The sequence below is a fragment of the Neodiprion fabricii genome, chromosome 5 (genome assembly GCF_021155785.1).
Source record: "Neodiprion fabricii isolate iyNeoFabr1 chromosome 5, iyNeoFabr1.1, whole genome shotgun sequence".
In the NCBI taxonomy this organism is placed as follows: Eukaryota; Metazoa; Arthropoda; class Insecta; order Hymenoptera; family Diprionidae; genus Neodiprion; species Neodiprion fabricii.
The window spans coordinates 2,251,869-2,276,799 of NC_060243.1; the positions used below are offsets into that span (position 1 = coordinate 2,251,869).

General features: G+C 38.4%; 1 protein-coding gene across 5 annotated transcripts; it reads right to left on the reverse strand.

Annotated features, from left to right (window-relative positions):
• Nucleotides 1-336: 336 nt before the first annotated feature.
• On the reverse strand, nt 337-24,142 carry LOC124184048 (MLX-interacting protein). 5 transcript variants are annotated; one of them, XM_046573396.1, is made up of 16 exons: nt 24,003-24,142; nt 19,605-20,364; nt 11,151-11,257; nt 8,107-8,180; nt 5,962-6,087; nt 5,632-5,854; nt 5,432-5,527; nt 4,967-5,345; nt 4,293-4,836; nt 4,016-4,204; nt 3,624-3,768; nt 3,347-3,543; nt 2,809-3,257; nt 2,596-2,719; nt 2,382-2,511; nt 337-2,264 (listed from the first exon to the last, which is right to left on the reverse strand). In XM_046573396.1, the coding sequence occupies exons 2-16, from the start codon at nt 19,943-19,945 to the stop codon at nt 2,143-2,145; spliced, it is 3,246 nt and encodes a 1,081-aa protein (XP_046429352.1). In that variant the 5' UTR covers nt 19,946-20,364; nt 24,003-24,142; the 3' UTR covers nt 337-2,142. The 5 variants fall into 5 exon arrangements, with proteins under 5 accessions (XP_046429352.1, XP_046429350.1, XP_046429351.1 ...); XM_046573394.1 differs by having other exon boundaries at nt 23,702-24,128; XM_046573395.1 differs by having other exon boundaries at nt 23,976-24,127.
• Between the last annotated feature and the right edge of the window lie 789 nt (nt 24,143-24,931).

Here is a 24,931-nt window from a genome sequence, read left to right on the forward strand (position 1 = left end):
AGGGTGGAAATGTAGGGAACGGATTTAATGTAATCGCGGTAGTCACTTACTCAAATATGTATATTGCTATACATATCATGTAAACGACGTATGCATAACGTCGCACAGGTGAAAGATTTTTTTTAAGGTAAGTACCAATAGGTTGCGTTAAATAATATTGCAGAATAAAGTCACGTGCCGTAAATTGAGTACCAAGCGAAGACTACGGTAATTTTTGCTAGTCAAGATCATCAAGTTATTACGTACTTAAACATAAGATTCTAGTAATGAAAAAATATTTGTAGATGATAAAATTCAAAAAACAAATATCTACCCTTACAGTGATAAGGTGTTACATTAACGAATGAAATGAATATTTATTCTTCTTGTTTCCTTACTAACTTTAAACAACTCAACGATATGCAGAGGTCCTTCGCAACTACATCAGTTTCATCAGACACAACTGAATCATAATAACGGATTTGTACATTATAACATGAAATTTAACAACGGTAATAATAATGAAAATTGGACAAAAAAATCTCATATCCCGTAAGATTAGCGGTTTTGGATACGCAAGATTTTGTATCCATGAGCAAACCTTTGTTACATGCATTTGTCAGCAATCTCATTATTCTACTAACACATTTTTCCGCAGATTAGAGGTATTTTACATTTACATTTCAAGTTTTTTTTTTCTCTCAAAATTGCTTCGCAGGCACATATTGAAGAAGACATTTTTAAGGGTACGTTATGAAGTCTGTGTTAGTCGTGCACTAAAGACCAGGGCAAACGTCGTGAACATATTCGTTTATAATATATTATATTATATTACAGAACATAATGTCTAAAATTGATCAACCATTCAAATTTCTGAGAATATGGGTAGTAATTTTAGCATTACTAGAAAACCATAGTGACAAACGAAAAACGTTCAACCCCGTACCATCTGGTAAATTGATAATATTCATTGAATATTACAAAATTACATCACACGTATAACGAGCAATATCATCAGAGCATACCTGTATATAAGTATGTATGTTCCTATACTTATAATTTTTGAACGTGTGGTAGAATTAAGAAAAAAAAGTATATAAAAAGATAATGGCACGTGTCATCGAAAATTGTTTCCTTTTTTACTCTCTTCGTTTACATTGCACAAATGTAATTCGCGTCGTCTCCAGAATTAAAAAAATGTTCGAATTTTTGTACCCCGTTAATGTACCAAACTTTTATTCCCTTGTGACGATTTCACGATGTAAGCACTATAATATATGGTATACAAATTGAATTCAAACGCACACATACACACGGACGCGACATAGTAGTACCTATACATATTTCCTGTTAAATAAACCTGATACAAAAAAGATTGTTAATATGTGTGGTTTCAATCAACCGATAATATAAAAAATTCTTAACATTTTTAACACTTATTATCTACATATACATATTTTTTGCTTTTACCCCGTCAGCTTTCTTAACACATCTAAGTATACATACCCTAACGTATCTTTATACTCATTGTTTAAAAAATATATAATCGTAATCGTTATACAATTATGTACTCTGTGATTGTTCGGTTTAAACTGTTCTTTTTTTCCCTCTAATTACTTCCATGGGATTTTTCATTGGAATCTAGCAATGTCCTCAGCTGAGTTCCAGCGGCACTTACGAAACTATGTCTAAATTACCACGTTAACGATAGCAAGTAACTGACAAAGTTCATGAGACATGGTCCTTTAGCCACCATACGATAGGCGATAGATTAAGACAGAGTAAAGAGAAGAGGTAATGTCGCCAATTGATAAGATCGATGTAGACATAACATAATGTATTAATCCGCCAGTGATGACAAATTAATTCTATAAAAATTCTGCAATGAAACTTCAATTGGTCGGTTTAATATCTTCTCCGTACTGAAATATCCATGTACGTATGCTCGTACTATCTCACGCCGGAGGTTTTTGCCGCTTGTAGAATTTCAATCGTATCGTGATTTTTCACAACATGCCCGATACAGACCAAAGGTTTTCGACTATAAATTTCATGGTAACTGTCCTGCTTCGTTTATGCCCGTTACGTACGCATTGAAAGTTCTGTAGGTACAGTATTTTTTTTCAACACCTCATAAAGTCTATGATTTTTAAGGGCAAATCGTCACTGAGCAGGCCGACGCTGATCCGTTCGATTAACAGCTGCCAACGCCTCCTCGGGAAGACGACTAGGGTCTGATAAAATATCAGTTGCTGTACAAAGGCACCTCAGAGAGTTTAGAACAGCTGAAAATTAAATTAACCACAAAAATTAACAAGATAAAACGTTGAAAATTTGTAAATTCAACAACTATTTCACCTATCTTTCTTCCCCGTCAAAGCTATAAAGTCGAGAGAGCTCACCTGGCCTGAGATCTACAAGGGAACAGTGCTGCTCTACCCAAAGCATTGTACTTCTGTACAAGTCCTCTAGGCTCGCGGTAGACACCGAAGTATTGAAGGAAACCATCAATGGCTCAAGTAAAATGCTGAACTGTGTTTTAGAGTCAAGGAATGTTAGAGATATTCATTTATAAGTAGATTAATCAGTCAAGCTTTAGTAATCGAGAAAGGATACAATCCAGAACTTCCAATTTTCACGCGTCCGTGTTCGCACGTAGTCATCAAACATCTCCTTCATTTTACTTGTCCTGTGCCTGGAAACCGGGGCTCCGGTTGCAGGAAGCATCAATTGACAATTGCTAAAGAAAATAAAATTCATTGTTGCGACCGGCTGAAGTAAATCGAATGACACGACTGTGTCAATATTTCTTTGCAACGTTTGCTTCACCTTATAGAAGAATTGAGGCATTCTATCTGCTGTCTCAAACTGTCCATTTCGTCTTTAAGCTGATTCCTCTCCGCCCTAAGTTGCCTGACATAGTCAGCCCCCTTTTGCAGCATAGCAGCCTTGCTCAATTTGCTATTAGGATTTTGATTCAACTGAGGTATTAAACTGTGCAGCATGTCAAATCCATTCTTAATATTGTATCTCCGTTTCTGCTCGGCATGAATGTGCCCCACTCTTCGTTGTTCCTTATACTGCCCTCGCTCCGGGTCACCCTTAACGTAAGTCCGACTCGGCGACAATGGGCTTCCTATACTCATCGGACTATGAAGCGGGCTAAGACTTAGGCCTTGTGGACTGTGCGCGCTAGAATTATCTTTCGGTGAACCAGGGCTGCCGATTGGTTGCTGTGGCTGACTGTTGGCACCGAGCAAGATTGGCTGCCCGCTCGACTGCATCACCCGTGCGGATTAAAGTTAATGTCAAATATGACTGTCAAGACTAGAGAATTTGCAATCAGATATTTTCATCAAAACTTTACCTGCTGCTGCGTCTGTACAGGAGTCGCTTGAATAGATTGAACAGTTACTGGTGTGGTAATAAGGAGAGTTGTGCCACTGGTTTGAGCAGGAGACTGAGCCGACGATGGCATAGGTAATATGTGTTTTACTCCACTAGGTTGACTGACGGGCGTCACTTTCTCAGGTCCGCTACTAACTGTGTAAAGGTTCGACGTGTCTGCAAGGGAAACGGGAGGATTATTATTCGGTTAATAGTAAAATGTAATATGAAGAAATTTCTCGTGCATCTTAACGTACTGTTGGTAAGCAGCTGGGCAAGTAGAACGTTGTTGTTCAGATTGAGCGCAGGATCGCTAACTGCTGAGACTAGGGGAGGTGGATTAACTCTAGGAGGCACTAAAGACGAGCTGCTGCGTGATCGATTTCTAGACTTCATTTGGTACTGAAAAAATACAAAAATTTATATGAAATGAAATTCTTCTGTTTTTGTGGTGTTGAATGATCAATCTAAAATCACGAATTATTTAAAGATAAAACCACACACACGTTTGGATCTGTGATCTTTTTACTAAAAGTGTCGGGAGTCGGGATGGACAAGATAAGTACTAGGGCAAGACCACGTAATTTAATTTGACTTTGAATTATTTCTGAATATTCGATTCGTAACAAAATTATAAGTATCTAGGAACCTTCGGTACAGCAAACACTTCTTCTTTTTCGGTAGTAGGGACAACCGGTCGTGGCAAAAGTTTGGCAGGATGCTGTGCTGGAGCGGTGGGGTCCAGTCTGACAGGTCTGTATTGAAAAGAGGTCCCCAATACTTGTGACTGATTTTGCTGGGGGGTGGACATCGGGGAGACTTGCTGCGCAGGTAAATTCTGTTGGGCAGAAATATTGAAAACTGTTTTTAAAACCTGAATTAAGAGTAAACGAGACCCATTAACTTGGTGTCAAATTAATTTCTACCTTGTAACTGCTTGAGCCAGTGAACTTGCATTGTTGGGAGGTAAACTTTTGCGACGGAAGAGTGAATTTGTAGCCCTGCACCGGTTGGACCGCTTTGTATGGTTTCGATGTCGAGGTTGCCAATGGCATTGGCCTTATTGTCCTTTGTTGGGTTTGCGGCGGAGAAGGTGGTTGAGAATAATTTTGTACATGGCTTGTCACCGGAGCTACATGGTTACTGGTCACAGTTTGGTTATTGAGCGAATTTATTTGGGGTTGATTAGACGGCGAGTTTAGTTGAACAGTTTGCATCTCCATTGAATAATTCTGCTGTTGTTGTTGCTGCCGTCGTTGCTGCTGCTGGTGTTGTTCTTGCGTAGGAGAAGGTTGCTGATACGTTAAGCTTTGCTGCTGGCTGGTTTGTTGATATGCATTTTGCTGCGCCAAATGATTCGACCTAGTTGTAGATCTGCTTTGTCTACCTTTTCCTCTGCTAGGTTGTCTCGACGGTGTTGCTTCTGCGTAGCTCTGCTGAACGGCGTTATAACTTTCTGATATACTACTCCTGTTGCATGAAATATAGAAAAAAATTGGTCAACACTCGAAGGACTGAAATTAAAATATGATTTAAATAGTAAACTGTTGCGGATTTGAAGAATGAGAGCAAGAAATCATGTATAGTTGCAAAAACTGACATGTTATTTTTGTAAGCTGTAGACTGTTGCTGCTGCTGCTGCTGCTGTTGTTGTTGTTGTTGATGTTGCTGCTGCTGTTGTTGTTGTTGTTGATGTTGCTGCTGCTGCTGCTGTTGTTGTTGTTGTTGTTGATGTTGCTGCTGCTGACCGAACAGTTTGGCTGTAAACTGGAGATTCTGCATGGTGTCCGTCTGTTGTTGACTCGTCGTAGTCGTTGAATTCAACTGCGGCTGTATATCCATCGATGGGATTTGGTTTATTTGATTGGCTTGGCTTATGGGCGGCATGAGATCCAGTTCGGAGTAATTATTGTTCAATGAACTGCTACGAAAAACGTCTTCTTCTTCCGGCACCGGTGGTAGTTTTGAGTTGAAGAATTCTGCAGAGATGATCAAAGCCTCGTCAGTTGTTAAAACGACAAATTCTAACTATATTCAACAAAACTAAACGGCTGCAATGGCTTACCTTGTAATGGCTCAAGAGTATCCATAAAATCGTCAAGATTGGGCTGCAACGGTCCAAGACTTGGTTGAATAAAATCGGCCAAACTGGCAACTCGAGCTGTGAATAATACAATTTACAATGCATTGATAAGAGAATAAAAACCGATGAAAAAATCATGCGAGTTTATTGAGCACAAAAAATTGTGAGACTATTATACTGACCAATTTCTCTTGGGTCAGGAAAGTGAAATGGTTGATTAGAGCTAATCGTAGAGAACAGGGTATCGGTCATCAGCTCCATGTAATCCTCATCGACCATCATGCTGTGCAAAGTGTCCCCTCCTAGCGTCCCACCTGTTACACCGTACAAACTTCCTATTCCTCCGCCAAAGCCACCCGCATTTCCCAATCCACCATCCCAATCCAACATATCCATCGATTCCAACTGTAACCAGAGAATTTTTTCCAATTTGACAAACGTGTTTGATTCACGTATAGTCAAAAACTGATGCCAAGATTTGCCATTAAAATACATGAAAATGTTTCATTTACCATATCGCTGCCATCTTTGTTTGTCCAGCCGAGTACCTTGTTGCGATAAAACATGCGCCATTTCTTGTACTCTGCCGTAACAGCAGCTAGTTTTCTCTTCCAGTACTTTCCCTCCAAAACTACGGCCTGTAAGACAAACGTGACGATCAGGAGCGTTCTAAAGAAAATCTATTCTAAAACACCAGACAGGGAAGCCAGTACGACTGGCAGAGACAATTGCAACAACATTAACTACTGGGAGCTATGGCGAGAAGAAGCCAAGGAATTCAACATCGTTAAGTGTCAGACTTGGTTGCATGGTTTCCTTTTCATTAACGAAAGAATTACACCACATTTATATTGGTCACAGACATACATCATACATTTATTATTGTATGTAAGCGCTGATTTCAACAGAGTAAGTTTATTTTATCCATTTCATTAAATTTTTCAAATCGTACAATACTTCAATTCCTAATTCTTTCTAAGAGTTCTTTATTCGCATAAATTTCTCTTACAAACATTGCGCATTATGTCGTTAAATTGCTGCGACAAAGAACTTAATAATTCAACCTCGCAGGGAACTATATAATATTGTTAATTTAATCATACACTGCCTTACAATACAGGCACATACACAAAGAAGCGTGGATAAGACATTTGATAAAGAGTTTAAAAACTATTCGAATATGGTACGTCGGTGGTTCTCAATAGAGTAGACTTTATAACTATCCTCCACAGCTCTCCTAAGAATCACGAAGTTATAGAATCTCTTCAAGTTGGTGACTAAGAAGAAAAAGAATACAGGAAGAAAAGAAAAATAGACATTTCTTGTTTGAATTCTACCATTCGCATGTGGAGATACTCAGGAATCTGTGTTATACTTTTATGAAACGTTTCGATGAAAAACAAACGTGCTCATTCTTGTTCCGTAGAATTATAAACTAATCGGACGTTATCGTCAGCGCGGAAATAAATTTTTTTTCTGGTAACTAGTCAGTCATGAGAGACACTGCACCCTAGTGAACGTGTGTGATCCGTGTCCCTGGCGATGACACGAGTGTTCCAGGGGTTAAACAAGATAGCGACTGATTTGCCATTTTTTACGTACGTGAAATACGTATGTTTAATATATTTTTCCGTATTTTTAGTTTTCGTCTCGATACGACAATGTGTAGCGCTCGCGGTTTCTTTCAGTATGAGCCGTTAAGCTCTTGCGAGATGATAACTTTATTGGATGTATTAAGTGGCGATAATAAAGGAACGTTTACAAGGCTTACGATCCCATCTATGATATCTCTTTCCAAATACATAGGTTATCAGACTCAAATCTCTGTGTATGTGTGTGTGTGTGTGTGTATTCTCATTTACGCATGTATTGTCGTATACTTGGCCGCAGTGATTCTCACAATGAGACGGCTTATTTTTTCGTCGAGTAGGTTACGTTGGCAATGCCGAATTAGGCTGCAGCGCCACTGCCGGCCATGCACGAAACAGGCTCCATTTATGTAAACATAATTTAACAGGGTGTACAGTTGTTGGTCGAAACGTAATTCCATGAGAATTTCACGTTTTCCACATCAAATTTACGATTTTTCCAGGTCAACTTGAATTACGCGATAAATGAAAATACGACAGAAATATAAACAAGAATAGTTTATTTTCGCAGCCTCGAGATAGATACAGGTGCGATATTCAAAACTTTTAGAGTAATTCAGAATTTCAACGTCAATTTTGAAGATTTGGCTAAATTTTCATGAACCTATACTTAAGTTTACAAGATTCCAGACACGTCATGAAATTCCATGAGATTTCCAGGTTTTTTCATGAGGGTTTTCATTCGATTAATCGGGAAAAAAAAATCGATTATTTCTGGTCGCTCTTAGCGTTATGTTATGTTATGGGGCTGCGGGCTGATTCGGCATTGCCAACGTAACCTACTCGACGAAAAAATAAGCCGTCTCATTGTGAGAATCACTGCGGCCAAGTGTACGTACGTGTGTGTCCGTATTTCTCGCAACATCTCGCCGCCATCCGAGAGATAAGGTATTCCGCCCATCCATACGTAACACAACTATTACACACATCGACGCCGATATTACACATATTGCATACTTAGCTTGAAGATAGAAATATAACAATAATAAATTAAAAAAGATCACTTACCTCTGGTTTATTGTGCGTATCGACATCCAAGGGCGACGCAAATTGGCACACCAGAGTGTTTTGCTTGAGTATAACTGAAAAATCGGAGAGAGACAACAATTAGATAAACATTTGACGGAACAAATTTTATCAACAGATAATTTAATCCAATTTAGAATATTACTACAAGCTTCTATTAAACAAGGACCGAAGTAATTTTTTGCACATATATATATATATATTTTTTTTTTTTTTTATTGCTATAGAAATTCTTAATTGACGAGCAATGAGTAACAAAAAAAAAAAAAAAACAAACAAATCATGAATAACGTGGTTCATTTATATATCAACTTAGCAATGATGCGATCAAGTTGACGAAATTTTTTTTTCCTCACTCTTACAATAAGAAGATATCAAGAACTGATCTGCACTGTTTGAAGGATCTGCAGCTGCGATCGGATCGAAGAAGAAGAAGAAGATGATGATGAATAACAATTGCACCGTAATCGTGTCTTTCCGAAGCCGTTAACAACCATGCAGACTATTAACGATACTAATTAACTTCCCACAATTTCATCCATAGAAGAATCGAAGACTTCTTCCTTGTCTGCGGCGAGATTAACAACGAACGCAACTGGATTTATAACGATCCCGGTCGTTGTTCCGATACCGACTTTGCACCGTTTCATTTTGCAATATGCCGTAGGACTGCAGGACGCCCAGGATTCCCCTCTTTTGCCAAACTTCAACCGAACCGACGATTCGAAAATTTCCTTTACTTCCGTTTTGTGTCTGACGTAGATGTAAAAAAATACGTCTCTTCTTAACCGTCCTCCACTATAAACGTACCAAATTTTCGACGTCCCTATAACTAATTAATCAATCAACCCTCCCTCCAATCACCCTCAATTCCGTTACAAAATCAAGTTTTTTTTCGCGTATTTTTCACCTCCCACGATCGATCAGTGTAACGTAATAAAAGCGTCGTTTAAATTTTTATGGTTGAAGAAAAAAAACAAAACAAAATGACTAAATAAAAAATGAAATGATTATATCAGGTGAAGGAAAGAAAAATCTACGTCATCAAAACTGTATGAAAAAAAAAAGTCAGTTATAACGAATTCAACAACAACGACCGTAAAAATAAACAATAAGAAAACCGGCTGGATCACGTATTTCAAGTTACTGCAAAGTATATGGTTATAGGAAGCGAATTTATCGATAAATTAGCTTCTACGTAGAACGGCACCGATTCTTGTGATTGTCGAGCGTGTATCTGTTGTGCGATATATTTAACGGGATCAAGTCGTCTCGACCCGAGGAATCGCCAACGTTAAACTGACGAGAGAGGCGCGATGATAAAGGAGCCGGAGGTTCAACGTATCCGCAATATACGTAAGCGTTAATTGGCGAGATTCAAAGGTGGGGACAACAGAGAACGATTCTCATCGTCGTTTCGTGTCTCACGTGCCGTGCCCGCTTGGTATCGCTATTTTTCTACTATCCCCCCCCCCCCACGCTTCTCGACCAAAGTTTTTTCACTAAAATATTTAACGGCAGCAGCGCTGCCAACCCTAAAGAATTTAGAGTCCGTTTAAGGAAAAAAGGAAATATTGCCCTTCGGGTAGGGATCTGAAGAATATCTCAAGATCTTCGACGAAATCTCTAAATATTGTCTGTGAAATCGAAACGACAGATTAAAAATCAACCGATTGTCAGATTCCTGAGAAAAGATGCAACAATTAGACAGCGTATGAAATTTTCAGAGGCAATTATTTGACAAGTTGGTGATCCTAGATATTAAAAATAAAAACATATTATACGAGTTTCCGATATCTTTATAATTGCAATTCAGATTCCATAGGAAAGAAATCTGTCCCTGCACTGAGAGAGATTTAACTATTTTCATTTTTTACCACGATCGAAAGACTAAAACATACCGTGTAATCGTGTATTTACTGCGTTTCGATAGCGTCAAAGAATGAATCTTGAAATAGAGAATTATAAAGAAGTCGCAGAATTGTTTTGGCGCGATTTAAGGAAATGTTCGTCCGATAAGTTGGCAGCGCCGATTGTCGGTCGTGCCGCAAAAGCACGTGTGAAAATCGTGCGGCTGTTATGCTGCAGGGGAGACAATTACCGGCCAAATCTAACGATCTCAAATTGTAATCTCTCGCGTCGTCCAACCTTGCAAAATAACTATTTATCGTTGGTCGCGCCTTTTTTTCCGCTAATTCCCACCTGCCGCATGTCGTCCGATCACGTTTATTATACCCTATATACGTACACACATATATACACATATGTACATGTATATATACGCACGATCGTTATCGCCTTTTCACAGATTAGAAAAACTAGTGTTATACGTACGAGTTTCTGTATGTAATAATAATGCGCACCTTTGGACCGACGGACGTAAAAAAAAAGAAGAAATAAAAATTAAAAAAAAAGTTACGCGAGGCGCAACTGCTTGGCGGCCAAAATTTTATCAGTTCTTTTCTTCGTTGCTCTAGATACATTATATACGTTATATATATATATATATGTAATATGTACTTGGAAGTTTACATCACGCTTAGAATGAATTGTAATGTTTATATTCCGATTGGGGTTACAACATTAGGTGTTATATATGAATATATTTCAATATCAGACACAGGAAAATAAATTATGAAATTTATAAAAACCGTGGCCTTGTAATCGAATCCGATTCAAATGCATGTATTATACAATAATCCTAACGAGGAAAAAATAGCTTTGGTTGGCAATAATTCTCTATCCCTGTTTTTGAACTTGTCTCCTCCCTGTCCGTTTGAACCCACTTATCGGAATGCCTAATTACACAACATTATAATATACGTATTATTGCACAAAAGTTGACCGTCGCGTCGTATCGTATTTAAAAGCTTCGCTATGCGCGCACGCACGAATATCGGATATAATTTTCTTAAGCTTTTGCGGAGTTGTGTTTTCTCTTTTTTTTTTTTCTCTTTAAATACAGAAACGATCGTATCTTATCGGACTTCATTACAATGTAACGGTGTCGCATTATCGTTACTCACACTGCATGTGCCAGCATCTCCATATCACGTTGTTCAAACGGATTTTGTCCTTCCACCGGAGTCTGATACCTTTGAAACGGTTCCATTTTGGCGATGTCAACTTCTGTCTGGAACAAATTTTTATTTCTCATATAGTACAACTGTATATACGATTATACGTATAAATACATACATGCGTGTGTGTGTGTGTGTGCGTGTCGTAAGAAAAAAATTACGATATTAAAGTTATTGGTGACGAAACATTTTGGGAAAAAACGTCACTTATATTTTCTTATATGTGTATACACACACACACCCACACACGCATACACACGATTACTTCGAAGGAACGAAGATTTCAAAATATTACTGTGATTTCTCTTGTCATACGGTTTACCGAATTTCAAATAATTCGAAGCTCCCAAAATAACGGTTTTTTCCCCAGCACGAATCGTCGTTAAGATAACGTAATTAACTTCAATATGCTGTAAAAAAATTCCCATTTACGAAAACATATTGCCAAGCATCTATGTAACCCTGAATTTTACAACAATTTTATTTTATATTAGACGCGAGATAAGCTGCCTGATTAGAATACTTTATAAGCTTGAGTTAATTCTTCCGTCTCTTTGATTTTTTTCCTTATTTTATTCTTCTTTCTTCTGATTTCCTTCTAATTGGTGATTTCGAAAGAATGTAATTAACAACGACGATGACGATGATGATAGTAATTATCGAGTGTACACGGAGCATTCCACATTTCACGCTCCCATTATCACGTGGTGTTTGAAAATCACATTTCGAATCATAGAATCCGTGCGAATTATATCAGATTTTTAGAAATGGCGTTTTCCTGATTGATTTTCCCATGTTTTTCTTTTTCTTTCAAATTTTACCGGTGGCTAAAAAAGACTTTTTTTCGAGTCGGTACGAACATCATACTAAAAAATGATTAAAATCGATGAGGGTGAGGTACATGGGCTGCTGATTTGACGTGGAATGCCCCATATGGTTCAATTTAAAAAAAAAAATTTCCACATTCTTACGCAACTCCGCGCCTATTGCGGATTGCCCCGGGGCAAATTATCTAAAACGTACTTATTATTACAAGAACGTGTCTAGAGTTGAACCTCTCGAGCCTTGCTGCCGATCGGCTTGCCTACAACTTGCGAGAGTCTCGCCTTTTCCTTGCTTTGCCTTGTCGCATTCTATCGGCACCGAATTTCCTTATAGTCGGTGTAAATATATGAACATACGTGTTTTTGATAATTGCAACGCAAAATCAGTTCCTTCGGTTTACTCTACTTTTTTTTAGCTAAACAAGGCTTCAACGTCAATTTATTCTTGCACGAGCATTAAATTTTCGCAACGGTTGCAGGAAAATCTAGCAACAGCGATCGTGATGATAAAGAATAGTAACGGACGCTAGACTTTCCGGTAAAATCTGTAAAACTAATTTTCATTTTCTACCTAGAACAATATTTTTCAATTGTGGTAAAAAATGAAAATAGTTAACCGGAACTATAAATTTCCCCCAGTGTGTATGTATACGTGACGTTGTTGAGAAACGTGTACTATCATTATTGTTACTATCATCGTCATTAACATTATCATCATTTTTAACATTGTACAACACGGAGTATAATGTGGGAACTGTAAACGACCGAGTGTTACACATAACATGTGACGTCGGGATATCAGCTGCTCGTGCCGACGACGAAACGAAAGCGAAACACGCTCGTGTCGATGATGCATGTGTCTGTAGGCATGTATGCACGTACGTGTGTATAAACACGTATGTATAATATCGTATGTAACAAGACGTGCCTACGAAGGAGGCTCGTCGTCGGTCTCTCCGATTCACCCACGTGTTTTTGTCAATTGCCTGTGTACATGATCTACCTTATATAATACTGTATATTCCATACATGTATACAGCAAAACACGAGAGATGGAAAGAGAGCGAGAGGGAGAGAGAGAGAGAGAGATATAAATTAGTGTAAAGTCGAAACTTAGATGCCTAATATACATACGCAGATGTTATGTAAATGTAGGGAGGGGTATACGTAACAATTAATTAAACATGACCAAGCGTATTATTCAATTTAGAGTATCATATTATTATACGGTAGGTACACGAAATTGTCTCTCCGCCGTCATATAAAACGATTGCGGTGTTGTACCGTTATCCTTGTGATTGTTTGTCGTTGTTTCAATTTCGTTGTATGTACTACGGGATGTACGCTTGGGGAGAACGAATCCGAGACGGTTAATTTTTTTCCCACTAGACAGTTAAGTTGGCAACACTGAGATACCTGCAGCGCCACGGTCGGCCGAGCGCGAAACAAACTCGATCTCAATAAACGTAACACAACCCGTGACCGTCGAATCTAACAATATTAGGGTGGTCTTTGTTTTTGGGCGTTGACGATTTTTTTCCGTTCCACCCTCCGAATCAACTTCGAACGATGCAAAGTAAACAAAATATAAAAATGAGCTAATTTTCAAAGATTTTAACCTCACTTTCGAGATGTTCCGCTTTGTGATCAAACTTTCTCACGGAAATATTTACATGGAAAAAAACTTTTTTCTTTTTTCCTTACTATATATTTTATCGTAAGCGTAACGATGTTCCGAAAAATCTGTAACTGCGAAGGTTTCAGTTGGCACTAGTGTTACTATATTGCTAGGTACGATTATGCGTAATTTTTCTTCGAACGATTATCGAGATTATGAATTTGTTATTTTCAAAAAAGCGAAAAAAAAAAAAAATAAATAAATAATAATCATATAATACGTAACAAAATGAACCAATCAATGAAAAACGAGACAAATTAATACACCGTGTGCAATAATAATAAGCATACTGTGATAATCGTCGGTTATGCGAGTCCTATTTTTAAATTTCTGCCGTATAGATTAGGCCTAATACAGGTGTGCCTGGGTATAATAATATCAATCTATATAGGATATAGAGATAAAGATAATGATGCATACACATATGTCAAATACACACACACACACACATATACTGTGTACGCGCCTCTAGCGTCTCCACCTATCGTCGCAGGTATAATTGTTTCACGCGTACAAGGGGGGAGGAGGGGGTAGACGACATGGCATGCATGGCTACGTGCATACGTATAACGTACTGTACGATAAGATATCTGCAAGGGTGTTAATGTATCGCCGCGTATAGATTTACAACGATGTTGTTCGTCCTCTGCGACGACGATAAGACAGAAGTACGAGGAGGAGGAGAAGGAAGGAAAGGGAAGAAGTAAAATTTTTTCTGGTATCTTTTGATTCTCACTTCGCCAATTCTCCTTATCGGTGAGACAAGAAATTTTTTTTTCTTTCGTCTCGTTTCGTTTTGTACTTGGTATGCAATGTTAGAAATATTCAACTTTCAATTTTAACGCGCTTGAATTGTCGCGTCAACATTCAACTTGTACGTTGTACTTTTGTTTTTCATCTAGTAATACGTTCAAAAAAGAAAGTAAAAAAAAAAAAACAAAGGGGATGGAAGTATTAAATTTTACAATACATAGTAACAGTGAGAACATTGACAATAATTATTATTATTATTATTATACCAAAGAAAAGCAAAGAGCTTCAGGAACTTTAGCGTTTGAGCGGTGCTGTGAAAAAGAAAGATGAAAAGAATAAAAGAAAAAAAGAAAAAGGTTCGCATCTGTATCGGTATTTAGTAAATTCGAAATTCTGTAATAAGTACAACACAACAGTTGCACATATACTATCGTAATATAAGTGCATACAACAAACGTGGCTCAATAACCTGCGGATGAGTGAGCAAAATTTAATTTTGGAAAACCTGCGCATAGACGTAGGAGTTGTGTTTTATAAATATATATCTGTATATATACATATACAGGTATCTTACGCATCGATATTCATTTCGTACAAAAATAGCTAAAAAAATACACACACACACATGCATCCGTACATATATTTTCATGTATCAGAAATAGTTGCCGGCGGTGGCATTGACCGCTTATATGCTAATATTGAATCCATTCTGCCATGCTGGATGCTGCTGCCGCTGCACAAACAAAGGCAAAGACAGGGCCCGAGATCTTGTTTTACTTTATAACTATATTCTCTCTCTGTCTCTCTTTCTTTATCGCGCAATTTCTTATTCTTCTTGCCTTTTTAAACTCAATCGCGGATTCGATTCGCGACGAGCGGACTCTCCGTTCGATAATAATTGATTATCTAGTTTTTCTCGCGACGCGAAAACGGTTCGAATCCGAGGCAAATGAAATGTGGGAGAATGAATAAAAAAAAATAAATAAATAAATGAACAAAACAATCACCAGCAACATCGTCTTCGATCAAATAAGATAATGCATATATATTAATTATTAATACAAATCAATGCACGCATTTTTTTACAGTACAATTATAAACACCAGGGTTGTCAACAATTTTTGAGACAAAAATTCCATCACATTTCCGGGTTTTCCAAGATCTAAGACCTAGTTTTCCGCGACATTTTCGCAGTTTTCAGCAAGTTACTAAAACCGAAATCGTTCAGCTTATTAACTCTGTATTCCGTTGGAATTCAATTCGAATCGTGTAAGAAAAATACAACGTAGAAAAAAAAGTCAGTTTAAGCAAATTTCTTTTCTCGGGGATAAAAAGTAAGCTTGACACCTCGACAAGTCATTTCTAATTCCTACGATAGAAAACTGGTGTTTTTAGTTTATTCCATGACCAAATTAAAAATCCCCAGACAATTCCAGGTTTACCACAACCCCTTCTAAATTCCCTAACATTGGCCACCCTGCAGACGTAAGCGTATATCGTATGAGACAAATTTTATCCACGATATAGGTATATTATATGATATACAGAGTTATTCGGAGAACGAGAAGCGTCTCTCTGCATAAAATCATGCGTGTACTGAATTATTATCGAACGTGCGTACATATGTTATACATTCTATTTACCATTATTAGTTTCGCGCGCTCAACGATCGGCAGCCTCGTCGTCTTTTCTTATCGGACGTAACTCGCGAGCTCAAAGTCCGATTTCAAATAAATATGTATACATTCGCGTACGTATATTGTAAATATTATATGCGTTATATGAAAAATTATTGTGGAGAATTTCGTACGATTGTGCGAAACGCGATTCTTTCTAATAACGAGGCTGAAGTTGGTCACGTTAGCGTGACGACGAAACGTATAGGGAAAAAATCACTAGTTTGCAATTTTATAGTTTCCTTGTTACAATTTACTGCACTTTAAAAAATTTCTGAAACCGATAAATATGACGATTTTATCCGAAACGCGAATCATTAAAACAAATTTACCAACCTCGGTTTGATAAAAATCACTATTTTGAAATTTCTAGTGACTTTAAAGTGGGCAAGATTTTAAAATCTGAATTACCCCTTCACCCTATCATATAATTCACTGAATTTCAGAGTTTTCTAAAATTGCAAAATAAGGGTGTTTCCGAAAGGTGAATCGTCGGAATGACGTTAGCCTAACTTAAGCCTCATTTTTAACAAGGTCTTGCAATCGGTTGCAAGTCTCGTACAAAAAACAAACGGCACATGCGGAGGCCCTGAACTTCAACCTCGCGGAGTTGAGAGCTTATTTTGCGTAAGTGAAATGATGAGATTGATTTTTCGAAACTCTTTAACATTATTATTAAGAGAACGATGGCTACAATAAAATTTCGATACTTTTCATTCGTACAATAATAAAACCGTACGTCGGAAATTTAATGTCAATTAAATGTAATCGTATATCGAATATAACATGCATCACATAAAGATTTAGATATTAGTTTGTAAAAATATGAATTAAGCATATTGTAGGTGAATTAGTCGACTCGATCTAGAACGAATTTTATAATACCAAAGACGTATGAATTGCGTAATACTGAGATCGCCTTGGTAATCCCTCTCCTTTCCGTTCTTTAGTCCGTCTACAAATGACCCATTTGATAAAAAAAATTATTTAATCTATTTATCCTGCAGCTTTTATTATTCTCGCGACAAAGAATTTAAAAAAAGACTCGACTAATTTACTGCAGGATTTACCCGTGGACATTGTTTTTTTTGTTTTTTTTTTTATTCAACTTTGTATGTACCAGAAAAAATTCTCAATAAAACAAATATTACGTATTTGTTACATAATTACGGTGAAGATTTTTTTCATCGACTTTTCGAACAACGTCGCATCTATATAATGTGTGTGCTTATAAATTAGGGTAGTTTTTCTTTCAATTTTTTTTTTTTTTGTCTTACGAACCCTTCGAAAATTTAGTTTTTAGCCTGAAACGAAGCTTCGTGAAACTGGAACACGGTAGGAAAATTCTAAAAGATGTCTCATCCGGTTTGAATTTTTCAAACACTCTAAACGAAATATCTGGAAAACTCTACAAGTTGGGAAACTGTATTTGGTTTCATTTTGTAGATAATCGAATCTTGTGATGAATAAAGAATTGTTGTTGTTGTTGTTGTTGTTATTATTGTTATTGTTATTATTATATCATATATATGATATATATATATATATATATATTCAAATGGGAGAAAACAGGCGTAGAGACAAAATGACGTCCACGGTAGCGGAAGAAGAGTCTGTCAGGTTACAAAATGATCGATCGATCGAATCAATCGCGTCGCGAGTATAAACCGCCGTCTTGAATGGCACAAGAAGAGAAAAAGACGGAGAAGAAGAAGAAGAAGAAGAAGAAGAAGAAGAAGAAGAAGAGTATAAGGTACAGTATTTTACACCAACGACAACAATAATATAACATTATGTACATACATGCGTATTATAACGATGAGAAAAAGGAGTCTCGAGCCACACGTACGTGGCGAAAAAGAAATAAATCTTAACGAAGCCAATTGCAGCTTGTTCTTCGGCACGTGAACGTCGACGAGTCGTCGATAACAATAATGACAATAATAACACACGTTATGCACATCGGCGGCAATTGGAATATAAAAGTTTTCTGCCGTCGTCTTTATTATTTTTCTCGGCCCTCTCCAATTACCGCACAAGTTCGTCGTCGAAAAGAAAATCCTCCCGATCCACGACAAATTCGATTTTTATACCTACTTTTCAGCTTCCGATTCCCCCCCCCCCCCCCCCCCCCCCCCCACCTTTTTTTTTAGAAGAGACAAAAGAATAAGGGAAGTTGTTGCAAACAGCGTGGAAATGAAAAGTTGACTTTTCACTAGATCTCGAAATTTCTAAACGACTAGAGTCAATTTATTTCTTTTCAACGATATCTGCAGGAGAACGACTCAACGGATTTGGATGATTCTCGTCTGAATCGACGCAGCATTTCTCAGCTTGGAACTGACCAAGATCTAAATTACGTCGACCTCGTTGATTCTGACTTATTTAGATAGCAAAATGGGAAAGAAGTGAAACAGCATTTGAACTTCCCGTTTTCAAACTCATTTCGAGCTACGACAATAATAACAACAACAACAATAACAGCCGCAATGAAAATTGAATATCGGACTGGATTCCTAATTAGCGTCTCAAAAAATCATAGAGATATGAAATTTCAAAGCCGAAGAGCATGTTTTCGGTTTCTCGTCCGCCGTATAGTATCCGCCATCTTGAATTTTGCAAATTTCATATCATATTGGTGATCAGCAATTTGGAAAACCGTCAAGTACCGAGTTTCGTCCGAATAGATTTACTCTGGATTTTGGTCCGCCATATTGAATCCGGCATTTTGTAACATCTGCAATCTAATCTCAGATTCGCGATCAGCGGTTGGAAAAACTTCGGGGTACCAAGGTTTGTCAGAATCCTTTGATCCGATCTCAAGATAACATGATGTTTGTTTTTTTTTTTGGGATCGTGTTATTTAAATAATTCAAAAATTACTGAACCGATTAAAGCCAAACTGTGATTAATTCTAAGTTTGGAAAAGTCGCGACAATTGAGGCCAAATTCATTGAAATCCGGTAAATCGTTCTCGAGATATCGTCGGACAAATAAATTGATCGCATACGTTCTCACACGTGCATCAGGGTGGCCACAAATTTTTGGGAAAAAAATTCCCTGACATTTCCAGATTTTCCATAACCTAAAATCTAGTTTTCCCCGACATTTTCCCAGTTCTAGTAACTTACTAACAATAAAACCTAAATCGCTCAGCTTATTAACTCTATGTTCGGATCAAATTCAATTCGAAGTTAAGCGAGATACAATGTAGAAAAAAAGTCAGTTTAGGCCAGTTTCTTTTTTCGAGGATAAAAAGTAAACTCGTTACCTCGAAAAATCATTTCCAACTACCACGATAGAAAACTGATATTTAATAAAAATCTATTGTCTGGTGATAACAACAACTTCCTTTTTGTTTTCTCTAAAAACAGAGATACGAAAAGTTAAAAAAACTCATCCGTCAGCGTTTCTTATTCGACTTCATTCTTGCTTCATCAACGCAAAAATAAGCAAAACTCTAACTCACCTGTAGGCGAGGGACATGCATTGAAAGAGTTTGTTCAGGGAAGTCTCGATGCTCAGCTGCTGCGAGGAGTTTCTGCTGGTCGACGATCCGGTGACAAATTTCTCCAAGGAAAATCCTGGCGGCGCTATTATGGCGAGACGAGCGGCCTCCTCCTCGGGCACGGGGACGGCAAGCTCGTCCTCGTCATCCTGGGCCTCCGCCTCGAAGTCCGAAACCATAAAGTGACCCGAGTGAATCGTCTCTCTCGCATCCTTCGGCTCTCTTTTCACAACCGTCGCCGAGGACGATGACGGCGTTCCCATCGCCGTTGCCGCCTTCCGGTACATAATTTCGGTTTGCATCTCGGCGAAAGTTTATTTCCTCATTCCTCGATTTCAGTCTCTCAATTTACATTAAAATAAGAGTAAGAAATAGAATTATTTCAAATTGTATTCCTCTCGCCTGCCTTTGTTTCGGAAACACTGCATGTATTATATATTCGTAAAACATAGCATAATAATATTAAGATTGTTTTCCCGTTCCTTTCTCTTTTACGTAGGTAGGTATAATAGTTTACTTTTCCTCTTCTTGTTTCTTTTCTTTTTTTTGTTTTTTTTTTTTGTTTTTGGTTGGTTCGTTTCGTTCTTTGTTTAAACTGCGAGTGTACTTTGTAAACGGTGCGTGATGTTTTTACCACACGGTGGAAATCGTCGGACACGTGCAACACACACTTGCGCGTACGATCAGCTGTTGTTTGTTGATGTTTTAGTTGTAACGGTATCTGTAAATTGAGAACAAAAAGAAAACTGTTAACGAGTGGTCGAGAAAAAGACGTTTTTCTTACACGCGTACTTTATGCGTGTAAATAATTAACGAAAATCTCTCGCTTTGAAGGAAAATAATCGCGTACGTAAGACGCAAGATTAGAAGGAAAAAACAAACAATCAGATAGATAAATAATGAGAATTAATACGCGTAGCGTGCCTAGCCTAATATGGTCAAGCTTTGTAACATTATGTTTATTATTATTATACATGTAAAGGGCCTTGACGTGTTAATCAGGCTTGCAATTAGACCGTCCGATACATGCACGTGTCGTGAGAACTATATTTCCGGTGAAAAAACATGACGCTAAACCTATAGTGACGACAAATGCAGAGTAAAAAATGACGAGTCTTAAGTTGGTAACGTTTTCGTTACGAAATGTTGAGGAAAACGTCAGTATTTTCTTATTTTTTACGATGACTTTGAAGGAACGAATAGTTCAAAATATGAGTATATTTTGTTTTATTACGGTTTACCGAATTTTAAACAATCACATAATAACAGGTTAAAGTTAGGAACGTTATCGTAACGACGATTCATGCCGAGGAAAAATTGTTACTTTGCAATTTTGATGGAATTGTTTGAAATTCGGTAAGCCGTGATAAATATTTTAAAGTCATTGAAGAAATAAGAAAATAGTGATTTTCTTCTGCAATGTTTCGTTACGATAAAGTTACTGACTTCAATCCCGTTAAAAAAAAATCTCAAAGTGAAAACGATTCGCTAACCCGAACACGGCAATTGGATTTTTACGGAATTGGATTGGCAAAATACGCGAGTCATATAATTGCTGCATTAAAAAATTCGAAATAATAACGTAACCTAAAAATGCATCGTTGTAACATTAAATTTGCGAACAACAACAATTACATTTTTGAAAAAAAAGAGTCTGCATGAATTATATTTTCAAGTCAATTAGCCAGCAAGACGATAACAAAGAAGAGTGAATAACGGAAGAGAAATAAAAAGAGAGGAAAAGAGAAAGAAAGAGAGAGAGAGAGAGAGAAAGACAAGATAACAATTTTTACAAGACAAACAGCGAGTTCTTTCGCCGTTCAAGAGTCTGAAAAGGAACGAACGATCTACAAAGTCATATTATCATTTCTGAAACATAATAACACGAGAGAGCAGCGCCGGTGGTTACACATCGGAATTTTCTATTTCCCACGAAAATAACATGGAAAAAATGGTTTTTGCGCTTTGTAATTTTTATAACTAGCTAACGATCGGTCCTAACGAAAAAATTCACAGACACACTTTTGTACAGAGTTGAACGCTCTTCAAAGAAAGTCTCTCTTATCGTTTTACGATAAATCTACTCTTTCAAGTAAGATTTTTTATCAACATCCTCAAATAACTTTTGAACGAGTGAATTTATCAGAAAATAATAAGAGACCTTTTTTGAAGATCGTTCAATTCCCCACGAAAATACGTCTGCGAATTTTTTTTACGACGCATTTTTACCTAGTTATAAAAATCAGAAAGAGCAAATACCATTTTTTTCCGTGTTCATTGTTAATGGAAACTAGAAAAGTTCGATGCGAAACCTCTTGAATGATATTAATATTTCGAGCTAGAGCTGTAACAGGCGTATTATTTATATCTAAATGGAACTTTTGAACCTGTTTGAACGAAGGAGAATAATTAATTTTTTATTTAAAAAAACCCCGATAGACGCGCAAGATTTTTCGCGGCACGCATATCGTGCGTTATTTTATCACCCATCAACCCCCCCCCCCCCTCCCCCCCACCTTCCGACACCCTGTATTTCAACAATTTTTCACCCCGCCGCGTGCGGATAAATGAAATCGCCGCGGAACGCACGACGACAAATTTGTACTCTTGCATACATAAAACAAGACTATAAATACACGACACGTGTGTGTAAATTTAAATTTAACGCGGTTTCGCGTTAGCTTCCTCGTACCTTTAACGGCCGTTAAAGAGAGTGTGGTAAAGTAGTGAAAACGTCGTTACGACCACCGTCGGTCCAAAAATAACGCGCGTAAGGGGGCGAGAGTCGACGAAAAAGCTCCGCGCGAATCAAAGACCTATCGCAATATGCCTACTTTAAGAGGGAAACAAAATAGTAGAAGTCCTCCTTACCGACGGCACAGGATTTCGCAGTTTTTCGTACGAAATTGCAAGTATACACAGCTTTTAAAAAAACTGTGCGTCCTTGCATACTTTGTATAAAAAAAAAAAAAACTTCCTTCTCTCTTTCCCCTCAACGGCGGGGGGTAGAAAACTTGGAAAATAATACCTTTGGTCCGCGTGTGGAATAAAACCGAGTTTTCCGCCGTCGGCAAACCGCGACGGATAGATAACGTTTGTAAAACACTAATAAGGTTCCCTTATTTGCTTATCCCTTCTCTCCGCGATGCAAAGAGGATCATACGCGGGACCCGGAGGTTGTAAACGACGTAGTTATTATTTGCATGTAAGTGTAACGTAAACGGCGGGGCCGTCCGTCCAATGCGGAGAATTAAATCCCCGCCCGTCCTTCGCCCGACGAACCGGGATTTCAACACCTACCGCCAGGTCAGGGAGTAAACTTTAGCGACTTACTTTCCCAATCTCAATCGTTCGGGGCAACGTGGCGAATCTAGGTTCAGAAACGCGAGCGAAATGCTTCTCGGTTTTCACCAACATAGACATACTCGACAACGCGTTACCGTACTTGCAGAGCAACGAATAATATTCGCGCTCACGGTCTTTCTAATCGAGGTGAAGGAGAAAGAGAGTATGGAACAACGGTGATATAAATATTTTACGCGAACCGTCCTGCTGGTAGCAACGTGAATTTTAAAGGTATTGCCAAGTCTACGGTTTCTCAAGCCTCGAATCTGACCACCACGGGCAATGCAATACGGGCGGCGCGTCGACTCGCGTGTAAATTATCAGGGATTAGAAAACTCTTCTTTTTGATCTTCAAAAATTCGGGAGTGAATATTATCGTCCAGAAGAATTATAATCCCTTTTTGAGTCCCCTTCCCCCCCCCCCCCCCCCCTTTGGCCACGAGATCTTTTTTTCCACGATTGTCGCCCCGAACGCGCTCTTCACTCGACTTCCACTCGTGTTTACGCACCGTTGTTGCGCTGATCGTTATTATGATTATTATTGTTGTTGCAACGGGGCTATTTTTCGCGCTTTAATATCGTTCTCGAGCACACGGGCAACACTATTTCCGCACCATTGGCTCGCGGATGTGTGTGTGTGTGTGTGTGTGTGTGTGTGTGTGTGTGTGTGTGTGTGTGTGTGTGTATGCGTATGCAGTGCTGCGATCCCGTACCTCTATGCACAACCTTGTACGCGCGTAAGAGTCAGAGTTCCTTCCTCCTTCTCGTTGTTACTGTTGTTGGTGTCGCTGTTGTTGTCGTCGTTTCACACCGAGGATTTAGTAACCTCTGAACTATGACTCGTGTCATTTGTTGCCGTAACACCGGGTCGAAGGGCACGATCCCTCGGCGACGAGACCCATTACAACTTTACTACGCGACACGAGGACGACGTACCTCATTCTGGTAGCACCGCCATTTACGCGTCAATCTAACGCACTATCGTACCGTAAAACGTCGTACGTATGTACGCACCTCCGTCCGTCCGTTCGTTCGTGCGTTCCTCGTCGCGTTCCGTTGTTGTTACGTTTCACAGCTGATGACCACGACCAACCGACCATTGAGATCTGGCTCCCGTAGCAGCGCCGTCGAACTGCGACGACCGCTGTGAAACTAATTGCGACCGCAGCGCGGTCCACGGAAAATCTACCCTCGACCAACCGCGGCTCCTTCTTACCGACCGAGTTTGCCGCCGTTACTGAGACTGTTTGAATCAACCTCTGACAATGAGCAGCTAATGCATAGGGGATCTTCTTTCTCGCCTTAATTAATTCGCCGACACTGATGTCAGGCGTACCAATATTCTTGTCGAGATACCGCATCTCATCGGCCTTGTCAACCGTAGAAAAATTTCAGTAGGATTTCTAAAGAAATTTGAGTCCGTTCAAAGAAAAGAGAAAAGTTGTTTTCGCGTTAAGAAATATTGCCGTTTAGGCCGGAATCTGAATAAAATCTGAACATCTTTGACGAAATTTCAATACTGATAGAGAAATCTCTGAATATGTTTCAATACCGTTAAACATCACTCTTGAAAATGAGATATATGACGACTTATTATGGCGCCATTAAATTACCTGAACGAATTATTGTGGTGCCATCTAAATAGATATATTCGTTTAATGGGTTGGCAACGACGCTTGACATACGTTACAAGACACACGAATCAATTCTGCCGCGCAACAATGTAGGCCCGCGGACTTTGGAATATAATCTTTCGGTGAGAATACGAACCAAGGAAGTTACTACGCGAAATATTACAGCAATACTTGCCCTGTATCACGCAATCAATCATCGACTACTAGTTTCAATGCTGCGCATTGTTTTGTCTAGTGATAATAATTGTTACCTTCGTGCGATGAGCGGCCTTTGATTTCCGGTATTCGTTCTTTGCTCCATTCCAATCG